Here is a 24,802-nt window from a genome sequence, read left to right as displayed (position 1 = left end):
ATGTCACAAGTATATAGTTCTTTATACCTTTCCATTACCTAGCAATGTATAGTTTCTTTCTTTTTTCCCCATTAGTGACTCTGCAAAGTAGAGGGTTTATTGGCACAAACCAGCTCACCTGGGGCTGAAGTTCTTGATGACATGGCTTCCGTTCTCCCATTAATGTCTGGTTTTAATGTTAAAAAATTAAGAGAGAGAAGAAAACAAAGCGATTGGTATGCTTACAAGTTGCACAGAGAAGGTTTAGAACACGGGCGGAAGTGACAGGCTTCTAGTGTTTCCCACTCTGTTGATGTCTGTAGAAAAATGCTCTGCACACAGAAGCCGCCTTAGCTGTGTCTCCATCACTCAGGAGTCTCTTTTGGAGAGGCTTTTTGTTCAGTAATGGAAGAGAACTGTTAGAGGTTGTCTCTTGTCTGCAAGAACTTCTGTTGCGTCAGGAACTTAATCACCCTCGTGTGTCTCACTGTGAGCAGAAGGCAGAACGTAATTCATGGCGCACGGAATAGGGAGAAACAAAACGAGTCTGCTGACAGCTCACTGTGCGCAAGAGCTCTGCGTACTCTGTCCCGTTCGCCCCTAATGCCGTCTGACCGGACCTCCTCCTCTAAGTGACGGTATTTCGAGTCTGAGCCGTCAAGGAACCCAGGTGTGGCTTGTCAGTGAAGCTGGGATTTGAAAATAGATCTGTGTGGACTCAGCGCTTACCTTTTTCCTACGGTGCTCTGCTTCTCCCAGCCGGAGAGCAGTATACGAGACAGCGGAGGAAAGGATGCAGGCCACGTGCCTTTGAGAGGGCCTCATGGGCACAAGGCAGGCTGAGCTAATTCCTGAAAGGGGACAGAGCAACCTTGGCAAAAAACAGCAGGGACACTCAAGTCTCTGGTCTCTGCTCAAACTAATCCTTCTGCCTGGAATGCGCTTCCCGCAGGGAGCTGCTTTCATAGCTCAACCCCTGGATCAGGCCTGCTCTGACCACTGCTTCCCGTGTTGCTGTCTGAGGCTTCCCAACCTACACCACTTTGTGTCTCACTTTCAGGCACTTACCACTGGGAACTTGCTGTACAGTCTAGTGTCCTAACATGTTTGTGGACTCCCTTCTGCTTTTAGGATAAAGCTTCATAAGGACAGAGATTATTGTCTTTTTCTTTTGTTCGAGATACATTGTAGGCCACCCAGAAGAGTGCCAGGCACCGAGCAGGTACTCCATAATTGTTGTTTGAAGGTACAAAGATTTTAAGTTAAGAGTCAACAAAACATGTTTGAGGCTCTAGAAAGACCAGTCCTCCTGGAGTGGGGAGTCCCAGGTGTTGCATGTTCCAGTTGGGAAAAATAGGGCAGAACCAAACTGTGAGAACTTAAATCCTACACAAAGGAATTTGTTTATTTTTTTGGTAGGAAATAGAAGAGCTTTCTGGAGTTTTCATTTTAAGTAACAGTGTATTAATTTAGTGGCATAAAAGTAATATCCTAGTGACATCTTGTTACGTTTCCTCCATGCTTTTTTGAAGTGTTTTTAGTTTTACCTCGTAAAATTGGCTTTAATAAAGAGAGAAATTACCTTTCACATGCATAGGGGCCCCTAGGTAAAGGAGGTTTCAAGATCAGCTGATTTCAGGTCCACTCCCCTCATGATTGCACCCACTAGGGCCTGTCAGTCAGTATCTTGTGGTTCTCTCAAAGCCACGATAGAGAAGTCCTTCCCTTCAATCTGATTGGGCCAACTGGGGCAATTATTCAGAATCTGGCACATATTACGTATTTGTTAAATATTTGGAGATTGAGTCGTTAAGAGCACGCTGTTGTAAGAAGACGGCCGTCTGTAGACAAGCCCGCAGCTCCTGCAGAATGCAGGGGCGGCTGAAAGAGGCTGCGTGGGGCCCTTGGAAGTAGAGTTGACCCTTGAACACTGTGGGGCTTAGGGGTGCTGACCTGTCCCCCACCAGCACCACCTGTTGAGGATCTGCATGTAACTTGACTCCCCAAACTTAGCTGCTAAGAGCCTGCTGTTGACCAGAAGAAAACTTACTAGTAACATAAACATAGATTAACACATTTTGTAGCCCCACAGTAATCTAAACTAGGGATCGGAAAATATTAAGAAAAGCATAAGAAAAAATACATTATAGCACTACAGTATATTTGTCCAAAAAATCCACATATAAGTGGACCATTCAGGTCAAATCCATGTTGTTCCAACGGTCAATTGTATATGTTAATTTTCATGGAAAATAAGTATTTTCCGTGATGAGGAGACAGATATGCTCTACTTCGAAATACTGGAACACCTGCAAACCCCACAAGGTGACGTGAACGGGCGGCCTCTCAGGACAGACGCACAGCGAAGTCCCTCTAGAGATCACCAGTGTCCGTCCCTTCTGATCACAGTGTCTTTCCTTTGGATGCACAGTATCCGTATCTTCAAGTTCAAAAATCTTGAACTTCTCTTCCCATCCTACAGAATGAGCACCGAAAAGCTTGTCCATGGAAAGATGTAGTAAAAATGTATGTTAAACTTGAGGAAATGATTGATCAATTTAAAAAGTAGAAATTGTTCAAAACGCATTCTCGGAACATAGAGTAATAAAGCCAAAACTAAACACCAAGTGAAGAAGAACATGTAAGCAGCCACGGAACTTCAAATCAGCCATCAAAGTACAAGTTCCCTTGGTTTCTAATTATATTTGGAGTCATTCCTGAAATCCCATTTCATACTCAAAGTACTGTCAAAAGTGACCACAAAGATAAAAGTACAACTATATACACAGTTTTAAAGATTTTTAAGGACTTATTTTTGACTTAAAGAATATCCTGACAATATAATTTGATTCTGAAAAAGTTTTTTCCACAAAGACATTTTCAAAATAACAGAGCAGAAGCTTCATCCCAGCCCCCTCAGGCAGTTTGTCATTCCTGGCAAATCGTCTGGCGATTCCAGAGTAAGAGCCCTGGGCTTGCACGTCTTCTACTAAGAACCCATGACGGGAAGGTCTCCGTACTTCCAACACACACTCAGGACTGACTGTTAGAACCACATTTCACACAGCTCAGCAGTAAAGCTTCCTTTCAAAGAAAGGCGTTGGGGATCACGGCAAAGTAAGAAATTGCCATGGATGCAAGATTTTGCATAATTCTTGAGCATCAAATTAGTAACAAAAATGTTCACCACAGCAGACACTAATTTTTATGCAGCTTTAGGGGTTCAATTAACATTTGTTTGTTCAACAAATACATATACTACGGGATCCTTATATGCTGGGTGTGTCTCCTTGTTCTCAAGGAGCTAACATTCTAGTGGGATTAGTGGGATGATTAAATGAGAAAACTAATTGCAGAGAGAGAATGTCTATGACTGTTAAAGAGAAATGTAAAAGAAGAGAAGAAAAAGAAGAGAGCATCTTCAATCTCAACATCATTTTGATGATTTTTAAAAGCCTTGGGGAGAACAGCTAATCGGGGGGGAAATTCCCTTGGAGGATTATATAAGTACACCTCGGGTATGCAGAAATACATACTGGGAGGGTATCTTACGGACACTCAAGTATGATTTGAGAAGCGTCAAGCAAAACTGAGGGAAAAGGCAAAGGGTACATGAATTTATCGATGCCTGGACGTTCAGATTCTTCCCTTAAGCCAGCATTCAGATCTCGGGGTGGCTCTGGACACTGGGAGGTTCCGAAATGCCACGGGCTCAAGTGCCAGTCAGTCCTGAGAGGAAACCTCGTACAACTGCTTTTCATTATGTGTTTCTTAATCCGCTGGGACATGTGACCATGCTCACTGCATTTCTTAGAAAACAGTTAAGAACATGTATGTCTCCACAACTTTAGGATCTGCTCAAACATTTGTTGTAATGACTAAATCGCATAGTCCCATCTCTGGGGGCAGTTGGGCAGTTGGGTTGGGAATTGAGGAGTAGAGGAAACTCTGCTATGAGGTGACTTCAGTATGAAGGCAAAGTTAAGTGCTCTTCCTCAGGGACATTCCAGGGAATGGGATGCAGTACTCAAGTCACTTGGGAACAATACAATGATGCCCCCAGACAGGGACTATTTATTGAGCGTCTCTCCTCCAATAGTCCCAAGCTTGGTAATTTCTAAAACGCTCTGGGTAAAGTTACTTATTTTAGCTAGCATAGAAATCTAGTTTCCTTTAGGTTCTGCAGCATTGGAGGGAAGGGGTAGACGTGTGTGTGTGTGTACGTGTGTACACATGCGTGTGTGGCGTGCTTGCTGGGGCAGATACCAGATTCAGCGACAGTTTGGAGGCTGCTGGTCGATTTGGTGCTAGATGTGGTGTTATCTATCGAAATGGTGGGAAGCAACAAATTGGAGAAAGATTAGCAAAGAGAAAACAACAGGCCTAAGCAGGTTAGTTAACAAGGGTATTGAAAGAGGAAGGAGCATCCCACCCCTGTTTGAATGTGTGGGACAGACATGTTTTTGTCAGTGTCGAGATAAATTAGACCATGCTTTGGCGGAACACAGAATCCACGAGGTTTGGGGCATGTTAAGTATACACAAATGGTGGTAGTCAGACAGGATTTGATTGATCAGGAAGACACAGAATAGTGGTAGGATTAATTAAAGGCTGCTTCCCAGCGAGGGCTCTGGAGAGGCCCAGCCAGCCCCTGTCCGAAAGGGCCGCATATATATACTTTGGGTCCGAACCAGTGACCGAGAATGGAGTCCTGGCCAGTTTGTTTCTTATACCCTGTTGGTCACGTGGGCATGCTGTTGTCATGTGGCCAACCGCAGGGGAGAGCCTCTTAGAGGGCCGCACCTAGGCATGCGGTCCATCCATCGGTCTCGCTTTATGGGAAACACTGCTGACAGTCTAGTACAGGAGGGCCCCCGATGCCCAGGACCCGTGGGACAAAGCTGCCCTGTGGTGTCCTTTGTGCCTCGGCCCGGGTGCTGTGCACGGTCGTGTCTTACTCTAGCAGGTGAGAAATGCAGCAGTTAACCCCAGCAGCACAGGTGTTCTCGGGCACTGCGAGAGCCGTGTGGTTGGGTCATGTACAATATCACTTGCAGGTGCTACCGTTTCAGAACGTCTCACAAGGCGATCTTGGAAGTGGCCTGTGGTATTTCGTGCATCTAACTCTTATGTTTAACCTTTCATTGATAGATGTGTAAAGCCAAATTCTTTGATTTTGTAAGAGAAAACGTAGCAAAGCAGCCTTCTAGTTTACTGAGAGTGAATGACATATTCTGTATTTCAGAACCTACTCAAAGTTTCTAATTGTGTTTTTCCCTTCCTTTTCCTTCCACCAGATGAGTCGGCTCCTAAGGAAATCAGCAGGGTAAGTAATGAGAATGTAATTTCTGTCACCACAGTGTAGGAAATAAATAACGTTCCTGTGTTTTCTCAGTGCTCTCACATGTTAAAGTATTGGAAAAATAATGGCAAATCCTGAGTGTCTGCCCCAGCGCATCACTCATTAATAGGGAGGAAAGTTGGTGGGGAGAGCCGTTGCAGACTGGGGGCCCTCAAAGTGAGTACAGCTCGCGGCTGCTCTTTGTCTGCACTGCACGTGCTTATGGGGTTTTCTGAACGAGCTGCCAACGTTGGAAATTGAGAGCCTGCGTGTAAAGACTGGGTTTCTAGCTTCTCTTACACCGACACAAGCCTTCCCTGTGCGGCGGCAGGCAGCGGAAGCCTCTGCCTCTCGCCTCTGCCTCTCGCTCCCCCAGCAAGTGGCTTTACCCTGCCTTTGAGTTCACGCACCTTGTTTGTGGGCGAACAAAAGGTGGCTGCTTACGTATTCGAGACAGGGCGTTCCTCGGTACTTTTAGAAATATTAAACGCACTGTTTTCCTGTCCAAGAGAAATTACGTAGGGTTAACTTTAAAAGACTTACCGAACTTAAAAACATAAGGGTTGTGAGGACTGAAAGCATTTAGCAAACTATGCATAGTAATCCAAAGTTATAATTAATTACATATGATAAATCTTCTAGTTATATATTTTGTATACAATAAAGATCTTAAATGTGGAATTTTGAAAATAATCAGTTTGCAGGCAGAGTCCCGAGACCTGGGGGTGTTGAGATCAGCAGTCTGCCATCTCAGAGCTCTGCAGTAGCACCGTGCACTTTATATACCAAGGTGGTGGGCAGAAATCTACAGTTTCCTCACCAACAGTCCCTGTTGTTTTGTAACCCAAACTACAAGAGATACCCAACCTCAATTTAACATTGACAGTCCCGAAGAAACTTTAGATTTTGTTGTTGTTTTCGAAGGAGATGGGGAAAGAAATGCCCCAAAGAGGTAGTTTTAAGCAATCTGTGTTTTCCTGACATTCTGTCCTGTTGACAACGACGAGTGAAACTGTCCTTCTGAGGCCGGCCTTCTGTCAGTACGTTAATTCTGTTCACCTGTCGGCCAGAACCCACTTTCTTCGCCTCTGGAGTCTCCACATACAAAGATTTTGTGCCAGTGTTATAACTGATTTTGTGACTGCATTGCACTCCTTTAAATATAAACTAGGTTGTATTTGGGTAGAACAGTTGTATGGACGAGGAGTGGACTTTTTTATTTTACTGAATGCATTTCTGTATACTTTGGTTATACAAAATATTGCTGCAAGACAGGTCGGATTCGGATGACATTGTCATGTCATTCTTAGTACGCCAGTGCCTTCTTTCTGGCGGAAGAGAGGGGAGATGTGTGCTCAGACAGCACCACAGACTATTTTTAAGGCCGTTAGAAATGATGACAAAAGTATACAGAGATCATTCTTTGCTGTTATTTTATAAGGGTCTCTTATTTTGTGCCTCATGTTGAGAAAGTCTATCTCCAGTTGAGAATTTCTAATTTATGAGCTGAGAGTAGAATAGAATAGACACATAATAGATAATACTAGAATAGATACTAGGGTAGTATCCGTTGCCAAGATCTTTAAAATGGTTTATTCTCAATATAACCCATATATCAGGGTTCATGATGGATATTCAGAATTTGCTTTCTGTAACAGCACACTGTTGTTTTCAATTAAAATTAAGGTTTTGAAATGCGGGTGCCTGGGGGGCTCAGTGGGTTAAGCCTCTGCTTTCGGCTCAGGTCATGATCTCAGGGTCCTGGGATCGAGCCCCACATCGGGCTCCCTGCTCAGCGGGAAGCCTGCTTACCCCCTCTCTCTCTCTTTGCCTGCCGCTCCCCTTGCTCATGATCTCTCTCTCTCTCTCAAATAAATAAATAACATCTTTATATATATTTAAAAAAGAAAAGGTTTAGAAATGCATAGTGCAGCCTTTTGGAGGGAGGGCTTGTTTGGGAACATCCGTCGTCAAAAGTCGTGCTCCTTATGAGCGTGGCTGTTTGCACCCACAGAGCGTTCTGATTTTGTGAGACACTTTTCCATTTAGAGCCAAACCACCTCTCCTTAACTGTCATCTCTTAGTATGGGTTTTTCCTTTTTTTTTTTTTTTTATTAAATTAATACTTTCCTTGATTTTTGTAGCAACTCAAAAACAAAAAAAAAACACAAAACAAGAACATAACTATCCCCCATACGCCACATGAGAGCTCTCTGAATAGAGGGGTTACGTCCTCTCTTCCCAGTGAAGCGCACCTACTTTTAAAACATTTTCCCCAAAATGCCTCCCTCACATCTACTTAGACATTCTCTGGACCAAGTGTCTACATCAGTACATTTTTAGCATGTAGCAGCTGTGACATGACATCACAGACCCATGGTGGCCTGACCCTGACAACGTGGGGGAGGACGGGTAACTGCTTGGAAACAGTGTATCTTTAATACAGTTTGAAGGGAGAATTCATTTTTTCAAGAAATTATACAACATTTCTGGTTACTAATCCTTTAGAAAGCAAGATTTTTTTTTTTAACGTGAAGTCAAGTCAGTTAAGTCTGTACCCATCCCCTCTCTTCCTCTTCCTCTCCTCTGTCCCTTTCTCTCTCCCTGTCTTCCTTCTTACCTGAAGTTTGTGTGCCGGACCTCGTCCTATGTGCTGGGGATATAGTGTGAGCCAAAGAGATTCTGGTTCCCCCCGTGTGCGTGGAGGAGGGCACACTGTGGAGGAGGGCGTGGTGGAGACCGTTGAAAAAATGTTTGATTTATGCATATCAGGTAATGCTAAGTTCTGATAAATACATAGAAAAATCAAGCTGGGTAAGCTAGAGAGTGGTGGGGGTCTGGAGTGCACTTACTGGCTTCTTGTACACTAGGGCGGCCGGAGGGGTTTATGTGATACACGGTCATTTGAGCAGGGACCTAAGGGAATTAAAAAACCATCCAGAAGGAGAAGACGGCTGCTACAAAGGCCCTGAGGTAGACTAGTGTGTCTAGAGCAGACTGAGTAATGGTGGGCGGTGAGCGATGGGGTTGGAGTGGAAGAGGGGGGTCAGCACAGACGCAGATGGCCTGTGCTAGTCCAGAGTGTGCAGGCCGGGAGGGGAGGACACCCAAGTGAGGGCTGTGATGGCGAAGTGTGATCAGAGTCAGGTGTACTGAGAAGGAAGGGCTCACGTTGTCTGTGGTGGTGAGGGGGCAGGGATTAGTAATGACTCACAGCTTGTTTGGTCTGAGCACCTGGCCCAGGGAAGTTTCCCTTTACGACTGTGGGGCGACAGCAGGATGCACGTGGGGGGCAAGGCTGGGAGCTCCGTCAGTTGGTCTTGGACAAGCGAGATTGGAGTTCTCAGACATCAGACTGGAGATGTTTGGAAAGCAGGCGCAAACGCTGTTGAGCCAAGAGGAAAGGCCACAGCGAGGGATGTGGGTGTGATTGGGTCTGTACATGCAGTCGATGCCGTGGGATGGGACAGCATCACTTTGGGAGTTTGTGGAGAGGAACGGTCTGAGCCCTGAACTTCGGACGCGCCAGTTGTCCCGTGGAGAAGACACGGAAAGTTCTCAAAGGAGATTTAGAAGGAAAAGTCAGTAACTCAGTAACGTGAGGAAAACCAAGAAAACTCCTTTGTCAACAGATTTTTAAGAACACGTTTAACCACAGGACTGTGTGTTTATTAAAGCTTTGTTTGACCTTGTTTCGGACCATCCTAACACTCCGAGGAAAGCCTCCATCTTACCTGCCTTTACCTAACATTCTGTTTCATTTTTGAAGCTGCATATTCGAGTAATTTTTCCAGTTTTTTTCCTGTGTCCCTTTTCAGTTTATTAAATAAATAAGGCAGTGCTACCCATGAGAATTTCACTGATTATAATGATGTAAATGCCTTGTTAAAAGCGGCATATCCGGGGATGCCTGGGGGCTCAGAGGGCCCAGCGTCTGGCTCTTGGTCTCAGCTCGGATCTTGATCTCAGCGTTGGGAGGTTAAGCCCCACGGTGAGCTCCACGCCGGGCTTGGAATCTACTCTGAGCGAAACCGACGAAAGAAAGCAGCGTATCTGGGCAGTCCGCTACAGTTTTCTGATCGCACATCGACCGTCTGTCCCCATAGCGGTTGACCCTCATCTGGGCTCATCAGGGAAGAAACTAGCCAAAACGTCTCCCATCGCAGTGTGTCCATCCATGTGGTGTGGTGGAGGCAGTAAACATGGGAAGGAAGTAGCATCCGCCAGGGTCGGCGGTGATGGACACTGGAAAGACGGAGCCGGGCTGCGGGGTGTCGGGCTGGGTGCCTGTGCCGGCCGGCATGGCTCACCAGGAAAGTGACTGAGGGGAGGCCCAGGGAACTTGAAGCCGTGAACCTTGCTGAGACCTGGCGGGCGAGCATTGCAGGCCGACGGCACAATAAGGGCAGAGGCCTGAGATGGGAGGCTGCCCACAGTGTGCGGGGCAGGGAGGCCATAAGCCGGAGCTGGGTGAGTGCAGGAAAGCCCTGGTCACAGAGGTTAAACAGGGGGACATCTCTGCTCAAGGGAGAGGGCGGCTGTCAGCCATATCTGTCCCTTGTTTTCATCTCATTGGCACAATTAACCGTTTCTTCTGTTATTACTATTACTATTGTCGCTATTGTTGGGGTGGTTCCAGCTTGTAAGTCAAAGATTTCTGACTAGAAGAGAGAAAGAAAATACCAAGGTCAGAAGTGTGGATGCCGAGTTGCTGGGATCCACCAGATTCTAGCTTGGTCTGGAATTCTTGGATACTGCCTGTGTCCATCAAAATGCTGTAGGTACACTTCATTATATCCTGATTTGTCTGTGTGTGTGTGTGTGTAAATGTTGCTTTTTTCTTTTCTGAATATTTAGCAGACTGTTATTTGCTATTGGAATTCATTACTTTTACTGGGTTACATGTAAACGCTTCCGCTTTTGTTAATTTAGCCTGGCATGTGATGAGCTTTCTCAGTCATTTTCCAAGTCTTTCTTTAGTACAGGATATTTTGTTTGCTTGTTTCTTGGTGCATCAGTTCTGTCCTTTCTGTTTTGTTCTCTTCAAGATACCAAATATGCAGTCTTTCTCTCTCCCGTTCTCTTCATGGATTCCAAAGAACCACTCAGACTCACTCTCTGCATCATCGACACAAACTTCAGCAAAATAATTCCATACTGTTCCTAATTCTGTTTAAATTTACAATGGCTCTTTTTAATTAAAGTTACCTCTGTATTTTGGTGCTTTTCCTTCATTTGTGTGTGTCTTTTGACATCATTAGTAAATTCTTATTAATTCTTTCAAGTTTTTTGAAAGCAGTTGCTTTCCTAAAATTCACTTTTCACATATTCTTCCGCTCACATCTCAAGGTAGCTTTATCCTGGGCGCGCCCGCATGGCACCCGCACCTTGTGCATTTCGGGTAGTGCTTCTTTTTCTCATGTTATGTATGTTGAGAGGTTATTTGTGGACTTCCGGTTTTTGTTTGTCTCTCCTCGAAGATGTTAGGGGTGGTGTTTATGGGTAGAATTTCCTTGTCTCTGCACACCGTAGCTGTACATGTTGTGAGAATTCTCCTGTTAGATGCTGCGTTGGAAACCTAGCTAGCGAGGTTCAGCAGCACTGATTCCGTAGTAGGTCACCCAGGGGGACAGGGAGGGAACAGTGGGGGACATTGCCACGGGAGAAATTTACCTGTGCCATTTGTCTGTTGTTGACTGAAACAAATTGTTATTTTGGAATCAAGATCTCTTTGCAATGTTTTTTCATTTTAACCTGTCCTGGTAAACAGTACGGCTACATCCAGTCTATTTAGTGATTTCCTAAGATTGGAAAAATGTTTCATTCTGTTAGTGAATCCTGGTTTCCTTGAATTTCTCAGTGTATTCCTAAATACAGGGTCCTACTGCATAAACAGAGGGAACCGGCATCCACTGCTCACCAGGTGCATTTCAGATCCCATGTCATTAATTTCCCTAGAGCATTTGTTACTGACTTAATGCAGCAGTGCCATTTCTGGGGACGGGGAATTTTAAGTAAGTCCCTGGTGACTGTTTTCGATTTGGTTTCACTGGTATTGTGTCGCCTTGAAATCAGTGGCACGTGGCTGCCACAGTTCCCTGGCTTCTCTGTCTTTATCTTCTTTAGTTCTTTAACACAGTGAGAGGGGAAAGATTAGGGACTAATAACTTTTTTTTTTAAAGATTTTATTTTTAAGTTATCTCACAACCAAACATGGGGCTTGAACCCACAACCCCACGATCAAGAGCCACACACTCCACTGACTGAGCCGGCCAAGTGTGCCTAGAATGACAACTTTTAAATGATTGTTTTTCCTGGGATCGTTCTTTTTTTGTTTTTGTTTGTCTGTTTTTTGGTTGTTGTTATTTGGTTTGGGTTTGGGGTTTTTTTTGCATTTTTTATTTATTTATTTGGTGGGGGGCAGGGAGAGGCAGAGGGAGACGGAAAGAGAGAATCAAAAGCAGGCTCCATGCCCATCATGGAGCCTGACACAGGGCTCAATCCCACAACCCCGAGATCATGACTGAGCAGAAATCCAGAGTCGGATGCTTAACTGACTGAACCGCCCAGGCACCCTCTTTTGCTCATATAAACTATCTGTTCCTGCATTTATTGAGAAATTTCTGCATTATCTACCTAATGCCATGATCATACATTCCACAGACTAATTGTCTTTTATGTGATAATCAGCTGTAGTACAGGAAGCGGTATGATCAGGAGGGCAGGAAGGTTTCATTTAGGGCAAAAAGCTGCACAGTTGTTCCCCTGAGGGCAGTTGAGAAGAGAGGATTTGCTGATGACAGCGGGTGTCCCAGGGCTCAGTGGAGGAACTTTGTCAGCAGGGAGAGAGGACAGGAGGGAAGGTGAGTCAGGCCGGTAGGTATGTGGAGTATCCTGGGACGGGAGTCCAAGTGATGGGGTCCATTTTCAGGACTGGAGCTTCCTAGGGTGTGAGGGAAGCACTAAAAACCAGCCTGCAAACATTTGCAAATTTCCCCCCCACACACCCCCTGCTTTTATTTTTTGTGTTTTTAGTTGTACATTTCACTGTCAGAGATTTATTTGAGCTTTTTCTTTTTAGAATCTAGTTTTGTTTGATCAAAGTCATACTGCTGTGTAAGAGTCAAAAGTTTAGGGTTGAGACGTATGTCTGGACACTGACAAACAGGAGCACTGGTGGTTAGGACCTCGCAGTAGACGGGATTTTGAGTAAGATCATTTTACTTCTAAATGTATTTACTCTGAATTCAAATTGTGAGAGCAGCACTCAGCTTCACATAGAAGGGAAAGAGTTTACATAAAATTGAGCATTTGCTTTTGGGACTATTTTGGTAATTTCACACAAAGAGTCTTCTCCCTGCTGTTCAGATCCTTTGTATTTATTTGTATTATCTTTATCCTTTCTTCTTTGCAACTTAAAATTATTTTTGCTTGACATTTTACATAGAGTGTGCAACCTTGAGGGGCTGGATGGTAGATTTCCTTAATCCACTGCTCTCATGATGCCTAATAAACTCTAGGCACATCTTCTCTCAAAAAGCAGGTGAAGAAGAGTATTGGCATAATCAGCCCCATCATGGGACTGGAAGTCAAAGTTGGCCAGCGCCTGATTTGACGAGTCAGTCACCCAGTGAGAATTCAACACTTCCAGAATTTCTGTTGGATTCTATTGGAGAAGGAGCGTGCATTATGCCTTGATGTGAAATGAATGAATGATCTGGAAATTAGCAGGAGTGTCTGATTCCTGTGAAAGTCACTGAAGCACTGACCAGATAATTACGGTGCAGGTGTCTGACAGATAATTACGGTGCAGGTGTCCGATTCTTCCGTGAGTGGAAGTTTGTAGAGCAGGTTGCAGCAGTATCAGAGAAAACACTGCCAGGACGTAGCTCTGAATGTCTCCGTTTCTGTTTGGATATTTGTGTTACTTGTTTCTGTTAAGTATGAGCTGCTTTTGCCAATTGGGTGTACAGTTTGCCTTTGCTTGTCTTGGTAATCTCAAGTGATGCAACCTCTTTCATGTGTCAGGGGTTTACAGTTTTTCCTCCCCTCTGAATCGTCAATCCTAACCTTGTCTCCTTTTTTTTTTTTTTTTAAGATTTATTAATTGTGGGAGGGGCATGGCAGAGGGAGAGAGAGAAAAAAAATCTCAAGCAGACTCTGAGCTGGCCACAGAGCCCAAATGTGGGGCTCGATCTCAGTGACCCTGAGATCATGACCTAAGCAGAAACCGTGAGTCGGACACTTAACTGGCTGAGCCCCCCAGCACCCCTCCATCATTCTTAAATTAGAGCCAACTGTATGTTTCTGAGAAGACTGAGGCTGTTTGCAATGAGCCCCTTTTCTCTGCTAGTTCGTATGTCAGAACGTCTCCCCTGTATTTGCGGTTGGTGTCATGCTCTCGCGTCTTCCCACAGCTCTCCTTGTGCTCCTGCTCGTGTCCACTTTACCCAGAACGTCTTCTACTCACGTAGAATTATTTACACTGGGCATTTTCTAACGAAATCAGAACAGGGCTTCTGAGACAATCTTAAGATCACCTTAATGCAGCCGGTGACAGCCTTCAGATACTTCCTTCCTGTCTTTTCTCCTTCACATGCTTGTCCTTGTGCAGTACTAGTTACAGTGCACATGCACGTTTGGTTCTGGGTTTTTTTAGTTTGCATTATGCCGTAAGTAGTTCATGTTGTTATGCCATCCAATATTATCTCCAGTCACTAAAATGTCTCATTGAATTTCTTCTCCGTGTTAGTATTTTACTTTCTCTTGGTTGGATTGTTGGATCTTTAGATTGCTTTGTTTTTCATAGACTGATTATGGAAGTGGCAGTCTTATTCTTGTGAAATAATTCCTAAAGAAAATGCTAGGATCTGAGGTTAACAGGTCAAAGGACATAAATATTTTATGGCATTTAATACACATTTATCAACTTACTGTTGTGGTTTATACTTTCATTTTAACCAGATTAAATTAGCAATTATACATCTTCTTGTATATAAATAGCAGGGACATTGTTTTAATATTTTTATTTAAAGCAAATAAGCAGCATGCCTGGGTGGCTCAGTCGGTTAAGTGCCTGACTTTGGCTCAGATCATGATCTCAGGGTCCTGGGGTTGGGGGGCAAACTATACCCCCACCCCCATGGGGCTCCCTGCTCAGGGGGGGTCTGCTTCTCCTTCTGCTCCTCCCCCGTTAGTGCACACTCTCTCTCTCTCACACAAATAAATAAAAATCTTTATTTATTTTTTAAATTTTATTTATTTATTGGACAGAGAGAGAGCACAAGCTGCGGGAAGTGGGGGAGGGAGAGGGAGAAGCAGACTCCCTGATGGACGGGGAACTTGACCCCTGACTTGATCACAACCTGAGCAGAAGGTAGACGCTCAGCCAACTGAGCTGCCCAGGCTCCGTAATTAAAATCTTAAAAAAAAGAAAGCGAATAAGAATCTTTCCATACTTAAATAGGTGTATTTCCTTTTGTGTGAATTGCATCTCTGCGCCTGTTGTTATAATACATTTAAAAGAGCTTGTCTGATACAGTGTAAATAGCACTTAGATTTGAATTCCTACTTTGCCACTTTTCATCTGGGTGACCTTTTAATAAAATAACTTTTCAAAGCCTCAAATGTAAAATGGGGATAAAATCAACCAAAATTTATAGGATGCAGCTGAAACAGGATGAAAATTTATATGCTTATATTCATTAATTAGAACACAAAAAACAATTTTTTAAAAAGTGGGGGAATTAATAAGCGAAGAAATTAACAATCCACACTTTAAAATATAGATGTGGTTATTAATGCAAGAGGTATTTTATTAAATGGATCAGTAAAATAGACTATCTTTGGCAATCTGTTCAAGAAGTAAAATACAAACGTTAAGGAATGAGAAGGGGAATGTAACTATAAACACGGAGATTATGAATAATTTAATAGGGAATACTGTATACTAATACATTTGAAAATTGGGATTTAGTGGCCAATTTTGAGGAGATTCTAAATTATCAAAACTGAAGAAGAGTTAAGACATTTAAACATACTGTTAACCAGTGAAAAATCTGAAAAATTCATGAAGACCTCCTTAAATGTCATGATGTCCAAAAGCTTTACTAGATAATTCCACCAAACATTAAAGAGGTGATAACTGGTACATAATATAAAGTATGCGTTTCAGAAGTTAGGGAACGAACTTATTCTAGGAGGGAAGTTTATTCCTGCCACAAAAGTGAGAGCGTTGTACAAAACAGAAAAACTTGCCAGCCATTTTTATCGGCACAAACATAAGTGTGGAAATCCTCAGTAAGTAAATTAGCAGCACTTTAATAATTGTTCATTGCCAGGCAACGGCAAGTGGATTAGTGCAGTAATTCTTTAAGAGATAAAGATGATTTGGACCAGAATTGCGGGTAGTGGAGGTGGGGAGCAGTGCTTGGGTTGATGGATGCAATTCTAGATATATTTGGAAGGTAGAGCTAATAAGAGTTGCTTATTAATCCAGATGTGTGGGATAAAACAAGAAAGGAGAAATGATGGCACTTGGGTTTTGCCTGCGCAAATGAGAAGACGGGTTGCCATAACACGGATGGGAGTGTTTGCTCAGGTTTGGATGTGCTGTTTGAGATCACCTAACAGACCTCTGAATACTGATGTTGAGGAGGTGGTGGTTGGGTATATGAGTCTGGAGTTTAGGTGAATGAAGTGAACGAGAGATACAATTTTGAGATTCCTTAGTAATATGGGTGATTTAGGAACCAGCAGTATATAATGGGATGTAACGATGTAAGGCTGGAGAGATCTCCGAGGAGGTGAGTGTGGTTTGAATAGAGAAGAAAATGTAAACAACAGCCCAGGGCCAGGACGTTTAGGAGTCTGAGATGGGAGGAAGCCTCACAAAGACTGGAAAGAAGTGTCCGGAGAAGCTGGGGCCATGTGAGCAGCAGTGCCGGAGACACTATGTCAGGTAAGAGACAATAGTCAGCTGTGTCAGCGCTGCCCACATTTCAGCGGAGCGGAGGTTTACCTTGTGGGTTTGGCAGCGCGGAAGTCGTCAGTGATCTTAATAAGAGCTGTCTCCTTGGAGCAAGCAAGAGAAAAGAGAAATTGAAGGCAGCAAGTATAGACAGTTGCTTTATAGAGTTTTGCCTTGAAAGGGAGGTGGGGGAGCTAGATGGGAAGGGAACGGAGAATCTTCTTACTGAGCTATAAATCGACATGTGACATTTTACTGTCAGTTGTACGACACAGTGCACAGTGATTCGATATCTGTAATGCTGCTGTGACACCCCCGTGGGCCCAGGGAACGTGCGTCACCACATAGTCACCTTTCCGTCTTGTGATGAGGTCTTCTAAGATCTACTCTCCACGCACCTTTCAGACACATAACACAGTACTGTTAAGTGTAGCTGCCGTACATGATGTCCTTGGGACTTGGATATGCTTATAAGTGGGTGTGTGTACCTTTTGACCTTCTTCGTTCATTTTGCCCACCCCTCAATTCCTGGGATGTTTGGTTTTTAAAATACTTTTTCTTTTAAAAAAGGGGAACAAATGACAACATGCACATGTATTTATGGGAGCGATCCAGGAGAGAGGAAGTGTGCTGATACAGGACAGGGAGGGACGAACGCGGGAGGGACGGTGACTTACCCACCACTGGAGCCTCCTCATGGCCAGATCAGTCTTTTCCTTTAGAACTCAGCTCCATTTACTCATTTTCCACTTCGTACGAAAGACTTGAAGTTGGTTATCAGAAAAGTGACTATAACAACAAAACAGTGGAAAAAGTAGAAGAGGAAAAAAAGGTTTTTGAGTAGTTACTACTTTTCTCTGAATAAGCAGAAGATGTGGCTTTCAACTTCCAGGCATGTGAAGTGTGACCCAAGGGAAGTCGCTTCACTTATTCTCTAAGGGAAGAGTGCCGATCCCTGTTTTTTTTCAGGGCAAAGTTTGTATTATTATTATTATTATTATTATTATTATTATTATTGAATTTCATAAAAATGCAAATCTGTTTATAGATCTGCTTTTGTATCAGTTGTTCATTTCAAAGGCATAATATTAAAATGTGATTCAATGTTAAGTCAGTGGGGTGATATACAGGTACTGGAGGAGGGTACACATGTTAGAATTTTCTGGAGTAATTTCTCAACCTAGATCTTCCCTCTACTCTAGTATAAGCTTATCTAGTAGAAAAGGCTAAGGTGCTGTGGCCCAAGGTAGAAGTTAGAACATGTGGAGAAGCAGACAGAAAGCATGTCTTTAAAATCTTCCTCAGTATAATTTCCTTTAATCAGACTTCGGCTAAGAGGGGAGCCTTGGACAGTTAACGATGATACTTATAAACAGGGACCTGGGGGGCAGACAGGTATAGCCTGTCCCCATGGATTATCAGCATATGTAGAAGACAGAGAAACCAGAGGAACAGACAGGAGATATAATGTTCCCATCAGGTAAAATGAAATTCTGGCATTTTGAATTTTGAATATCATAAAACCCAATAAATCTTTCTTATTCTATTAGAAAATCACCCCACCTTAGTGAGGAATAAGGAGTGCTTACAAGCAAAGTCCATGTTTTCCTTATTACACAGGCCAAAACAGCTTTAGGCAACCTGAGTTTTGTGGAAGCCCAAAAGAAGTTTTCTTCTAAAGCATGGTATGGTGAGTTTTAGCCTAAATTTCATTTTGGAGGCTTTGCTGCTCTTCATTAACAATAAGCACAGAAACTTCAGAAGTCTGTGTGGAGTATCAGTTCTGAGCATCTCGGCTTCCTGAAAGAATTAGTTGCAAAATACTTCTCTACATAACCGAAGTACATTTTCCCGCTATATGGAAACATTTCATACTGACCATTTAAAGATCATGACTTTGTTTGCTTGTGCTTAAGATGAAGCCCATAATCTTAACAATAGACTAGACACACATGGGTCGTCTGCCTGTGAAAGGTTTTGCTGATCCAGCCTGTGAGTGAATCACGAGGGCAGTAGGCAGTGTGTTGTATCATCTAAAGAGCAGTATCAGGGCGCCTGGGGGGCTCAGTGGGTTAAAGCCCCTGTCTTCAGCTCAGGTCGTGATCTCAGGGTCCTGGGATCGAGCCCCGCATCGGGCTCTCTGCTCAGCAGGGAGCCTGCTACCTCCTCTCTCTCTCTCTACCTGCTTGTGATCTCTATCAGTTAAATTAAAAAAAAAAAAAAAGAGCAGTATCAAACCACTACGGGAAAAAAAATTTTTTTTTAAAGATTGTGTTTATTTATTTGACACAGAGAGAGAGAGAGAGAGAGATCACAAGTAGGCAGAGAGAGAGGCAGAGAGAGAGGAAGGGAAGCAAGCTCCCCGCCTAGCAGAGAGCCCAATGTGGGGCTTGATCCCAGGACCCTGGGATCATGACCTGAGCCGAAGGCAGAGGCTTTAACCCACTGAGCCACCCAGGTGCCCCACGGGAAAAAATTTTTTAAGTGGAAGCTAAACACATTCCTCTTTTGCCGGATTTTAAATTACGGTACCTGTTTTGTCAGACAGTTCTTGGCGACCACAGCTCTATTTCAGAGGAGAGCTGTTGACAAGTACTAACTACAGAGGGACTGTATTAAGCCCGTACACATAGCTGGTTTTAGTCCTCGGAACCGAAGTCTGATTAAAGGCACATTTCCTTATTGTATGAAAAAGAATATACTAATGGTCTAGCCATAGAGTTGTTGTGCATAAGGTTCAGTCCCGCCGGATTACAGTTTATTAAACTAAAAAGACAACAAAGTCAAAAGAATGTTTTAGTTTTGTCATAGGTGTTATCACGAGCTGATACCTTCTTATCTATTTTCCCCAACTAGTACTTAAACTCCATGAGAGTAGGAGCTTTATCTGATACCTGTAATAGTGCTGGGCACACTGCTGAGGAGATAGTTGCTTAAACAAGACTTAATTACATCCTGACATTCACAAATGGATCTATTGGGTTAAGCACTTAGATCCGTCTTTTCTCTCCTTAACTTTATTATTCATCTGCCCTGAGAAGTGAATCCTTTTCTTCTAGCAGCCTTGAACTTACTAGAAATGCTTACTGTGTCCATCAGTGATTTGAAGCTGTTTTATCTCATGGACTCCTTTTTCCTAAATTAAGTTGTTATTAAGAAAAGCCCTTTCATCTTATGGACCTTTTTCATCCTAAATTAAATTAGCTAATAGTAAACATTATAGAAAGCCCTTTGAAAACTTATTATAGGGTGCCTCAGTCGTTGGGTGTCTGCCTTTGGCTCAGGTCGTGATCGCAGAGTCTGGGATCAAGCCCTGCATGGGGCTCCTTGCTCTGTGGGGAATCTGCTTCTCCCTCTGCCTCTCGGGCTGCTTGTGATCCCTCTCTTGCTGTTCTCTCTCTGTCAAATAAATAAAATAAAATCTTTTTAAAAAACTTATTATAATGTTCTTTAGGAATATTAAGTTTTTATTATTTCTGTTTCCTTGTGTTGAGCTAACCAGTTTTTAAGAGTACCTCACTTACAGAATCCCGGCCGGCTCGCCTCTGCCAGGGATTCACAGTGTCAGGTCCTTCTGTCTCCCTCTCAACCTTGTATCCTACTGTGTTGCTCTCCTGTGGCCTTCAAGCTTCTGTATCCTTCCTAGCTTTCTGTGTGATGCTTCCTCGGAGCTTTCACACTGAGCTGCTGGTGCACCTGCCTTCCTACCCTGTACCACACTTTGAAACAACTCCATGTGTAGCATTTCCTTTCTGCTCAATTACGTAGCAGGACAAGTAAAGGCAGCTACTCTTCCGCTCCTTTCCTTTTCCTTTTCCTTTTCCTATTTCTTTTCCTTTTCCTTTCCTTTCTTTTCTTTTCCCCGTAGTACTAGGTTAAACTCAGGATGAGTGTACTAGTCCCTTGGCTGATATTTAGGATTTTAAAACTTTTTAAAATAAGCATTTGCAAAAGGGTCAGCAGCACCTTCTTTGCTACATACCCCGTTCTCTTTGTCTGTCTTTGAGGTTCCCAGTATTCCATAACTCTTCCTTATGATCGCTCATTCTTAGTTAGAATTTTTCTACCAGTGGTGTTTATGTAACATAAATGACTTCTATTTATAATTTATTTTAATCTAAAATATCTAAATCAGAGGCTCCTGTGTGGCTTAGTGGGTTAAAACCTCTGCCTCTTGCTCCAGTCATGATCTCGGTGTCCTGGGATCGAGCCCTTCACAGGGCTCTCTGCTCTGCTGGGAGCCTGCTTCCCCCTCTCTCTGCCTGTCTCTCTGCCTGCTTGTGATCTCTCTCTGTCAAATAAATAAATAAAATCTTAAAAAGATAAAATAAAATATCTAAATCATGTTGGTAATGGTGTCCTTAATATGTAGCATTGTAAAAAGTTTGGCATTCAAACATTCACTTTTTGACCCAAGAATTTTACTCTTAATTATTTGCCTAAGAAAATTGAAAACCTGTATTCACAGAAAGGTGTTCATAGTAGCTTTATTCTTAATAGCCCCGAGCTAGAAAACATAAACATCCCAAGTGATCAATAGTGGTAGAAGAGAAAATCATCGTTTGTCGTTATTCATGCAACAGAACGTACTTAGCAGTAGGCAGGAGCAGAGCACTGGAGCACACAGCAACGTGCGTGAGCCTCAGTGGTGCCGTGTCAAACACATAAAGCAGGGCTCAAAAGAGTCTATCGGGTATGAGTCCATTCCGATAAAATCCGAAACATGAAAACAAGGCTGAAGTGTGGTGGGAGCAAGTCAGAGACAGTGGTTGCCTTGGGGGGCAGGGATTGATCGAGAAGGATCGCGGGAGAGATTTTATAAAGAGATTAAGTGTTCTGTGTCCTTTGTTATTTGTATTACTGAGATGTTTATTATTAAAATTATTTCTTTTTTTTTTTATCTTTGACAAATAGTAATTGTATACATGTAAGGGTCCAGTTAGTGTGCAACCTGGTGGCATAGGTGTGTGCTTGATTACTGTGGATGGGGTAACGAGCACCTGTGTCGTGTCACACGCACGTCAGGCGTACGGGTGTCGTGCGGGTGTCGTGAGGACCCTCAGGAGCCAGCTCAGCAGGTTTTAAGTACACGCTGTGCTGTCTTTGCTTACAGGAACCATGCTGTATATCAGGTCCAAGAACGTCTTCATCTTACGACTTAAAGTTTGTGACCTTTTCCCCCCAATATATGTATTTATTATTCCGCAGTTATTCATGTGGAAGTTAATCACATATGTAAAGTGACCCCCTGTCATTGTCTGGTATTTTCACTCAACCACTGAACGCCCTTGCAGCCTTTGAGTGCTTTGCTTTCTGAAACTCACACAGGGCAGATGATTCCAGAAATTTCTGGACACACAGAAAAGCTGCTCAGTAAATGAACACTGGAGGGATCAGTGCTATCCCAAGTCTCTCACTGCTTTCTTTCTTTCCATTTTAATTTTTGTTCAGACATTATCTCTGCCTACAAGTAAAGAGAATTACATGTTGACCACCATGTACCTGTCACCCAGGCTCCATGATCATTTTGCTAATCCTGGTGCAGCTACACTCCCCTCCCCCTCCTCTTTTTTTTTTTTTTTTTTTTTAGCTTGCTGGTATAGTTTAAAGCAAATCTTAGTTATCATGTAATTTCAGCCATAAAGACGTCAGCATAGATTTCTAATAGGAAATGCCATTAAAAAAAAACAAACCTTCAATTATGTGCTATTTTCATGCCTGATAATAATCACACTTAACAATATCTTAATACTAGGGCCAGATTCAGTTTTCCTCAACTCTCTGAAAAGATTCTTTTTACAGTTGTTTTGTTCGAATTAGGATCCTTGAAAGGGTACATGTGGCATTGGATTTGTATGTCTCTATGTCTGTTTTCATCTCTAAGGTCCTTTCTCTCTCTTTTTTTAAAAATTTAATTTAATTTTATTTTTTTTCAGTGTTCCAAAATTCATTGTTTATGCATCACACCCAGCATCTCATTTTTATTTAATGGTGATCTTCTTTAAAAATTTTAATTCCAGTATCATTAGCATACAGCGTTATGTTAGTTCCGGGTGTGTAACACAGTGATTCCACAGTTCTGCACATCCCCTTGTGCTCATCACCGTAAGTGTCCTCCTTGACCCCCATCGTCTGTTTCACCCATCCCCCCACCCACCTCTCCTCTGGTAACCATCAGTCTGTTCTGTGGTAAGAGTCTCTTTTTTTCTTTGCTTTGTTTCTTAAATTCCACATTTGAGTGAAATCATACGGTATTTGTCTTTTTCTGACTGACCTATTTCACTTAGCACTGTACCCTCTAGATCCATCCCTATTGTTACAAATGGTAAGATTTCATTCTTCTTTATGACTGAGTGATATTACACACACACGCACACATGCGCACGTGCACACACACGCACTTCCTTTGTCCCTGCATCTGTTCATGGACATTTGGGCTGCTTCCATGGTTTGGCTGTTGTAAATAATGCTGTAGCAAATATAATAATGCATATCACTTTTCAAATTAGTGTTTTCATAACCTTTAGGTAAATACTCGGTAATAGAATTACTGGATCATATGGTAATTCTATTTTTAAGTTTTTGAGAAACCTCCATACTGTTTTCCACAGTGGCTGCACCAGTCTGCATTCCCACTGGAAAGGTTTGTAACCTGTGACCACCTCCTCCCTGTTTTCCCCACAGCCCAGCCCCTATTACATGCCCATCTCATCTGTACTCCCGTAAGTTTGGGTTTTTAGAGTCCACATGTGAGCTAATACAATGTTCGTCTTTCTGTGTCTGTTTTACTTAGCATAATACCCTCTAGGTTCATTCGTGTTACCACAAAGAACAGGATTTCCTCCTTTTTTAGGGCTGAACAATATTCTACTGCTATAGATAGCAGTAGAATATTATGTAATATATATATTATATAATATATATATAATATTATACACACACACACACGTGTGTGTGTGTGACATTTCCTTTATACATTCATCTGCTGACAGACATGTTGCTTATCTCCATGTCTTGGCTGTTGCGAGAAACGCTACAGTGAACGTAGGTACAGATACCTGCTGAGAGAGCGATTCCATCTCCCTCAAATACAAACCCAGAAAAAGGGTTGCTGGATCATTGGATATTTCTGGTCTTAATGTTTTGAGAAACCTCTGTAGTGTTTTCCGAGGTAGCAATGTCAGTTTATATTCCCACCCCTAGTGCCCAGGGACTCCCCTTTCTCCACACCCTCACTGACTCTTGTTACCTCTCATCTGTTTGGCGGTAGCCATCTTGGCGGGTGTGAGGTGATACCTCATTGGGATTTTGCCCTGCATTTCCTGGTGGTCGGTGATAGTCAACCCCTCTTCCCACACCTGTTGGCCAGCTGTGTGTCTTCTTTGGAAAATGTATGTTCAGCTCCTCAGCCCATTTTTTAACTGAGCTATTTGGGATTGTTTTGCCATTCAGTTGTATGCGTGGGGTGTTTTATATCTTAGATATTACTTCCTTATCAGATACATGATTTGCAGATATTTTTTCCCATTCCATCATTTGCCTTTCGTTTGATGACAGTTTCCTTTGCTGTGCAGAAGCTTTGTAGTATGATGTAGTCCCACTTGTTCATTTTTGCCTTTGTTGCCTGGGCTTTTGATATCATATCCAAGAAATCATTGCCAAGACCAGTGTCAAAGAACTGTGTTTTCCTTGTGATTTCCTCTAGGAGTTCTACACTTTCAGGGCTTAAATGTCAGTCTTTAATTCACGTGAGTTGGTTTTGTGTATGGAAAGATAAGGGTCAATTTCATCTTCTGCATGCGGATGTCCAGTTTTTCTTGCACCATTTTTGAAGACACTGTCCTTCCCACATTGTATATGCTTGATGCCTTTCTTAAAGGTAAGTGGACCGTATACTTACAGGTATGTTTCTGAGTTCTCTGTTCTATTCCATTCCATTCATCTGTATGTCTCTTTTTATGCCGGAACTATATTATTTTGATTACTAGAGGCTTATAATGATGTAGTTTGAAATCTGGAGGTGTGATGTTTTAGCTTTGTTCTTCTTTCCTCAAGATTGCTTTGGGATGCCTGGGTAGCTCAGTGGGTTAAAGCCTCTGCTTTCAGCTCAGGTCATGATCCCAGGGTCCTGTGATCGAGCCCTGCATCAGGCTCTCTGCTGAGCAGGGAGCCCGCTTCCTTCTCTCTGCCTGCCTCTCTGTCTACTTGTGATCTCTGTCTGTAAAAAAAAAAAAAAAAAAAAAAAAAAAAATATATATATATTGCTTTGGATTTTCAGGGTCTTTTTGGTTCCATACAAATTCTAGGGTGGTATTTTTCTCTTTTGGGAAAAAACAACTTGGAATTTTGATAGGGATTTCATTGAATGAATAGATCACTTTGGATACTATTGACATTTTAACTATATTAATTCTTCCAATCCCTGAACATGGAATTTCTTACCATTTATTTTGTGTCTTCTTCTGTTTCATTTTCTAATATTTTATAAGTTTCAGTCTACATATCTTACATCT

The 24,802-nt window shown here is 42.7% G+C and overlaps 1 protein-coding gene across 5 annotated transcripts in view; it reads left to right on the top strand.

Moving 5' to 3' along the window:
• Positions 1-24,802, top strand: part of PDE10A (phosphodiesterase 10A) — a 569,965-nt gene that overhangs the window by 456,521 nt on the left and 88,642 nt on the right. For all 5 annotated transcript variants that reach the window (XM_032837201.1, XM_032837200.1, XM_032837203.1 and 2 more), the window contains one exon: positions 5,277-5,305. In XM_032837201.1, the coding sequence (XP_032693092.1) occupies positions 5,277-5,305 (29 nt within the window). The remainder of the gene's footprint in view (positions 1-5,276; positions 5,306-24,802) is intronic.

This window comes from Lontra canadensis, unplaced genomic scaffold (genome assembly GCF_010015895.1).
Source record: "Lontra canadensis isolate GAN:19392208 unplaced genomic scaffold, GSC_riverotter_1.0 scaffold97, whole genome shotgun sequence".
Taxonomy (NCBI): Eukaryota; Metazoa; Chordata; class Mammalia; order Carnivora; family Mustelidae; genus Lontra; species Lontra canadensis.
This window is presented reverse-complemented; position numbering and strand designations above follow the sequence as displayed.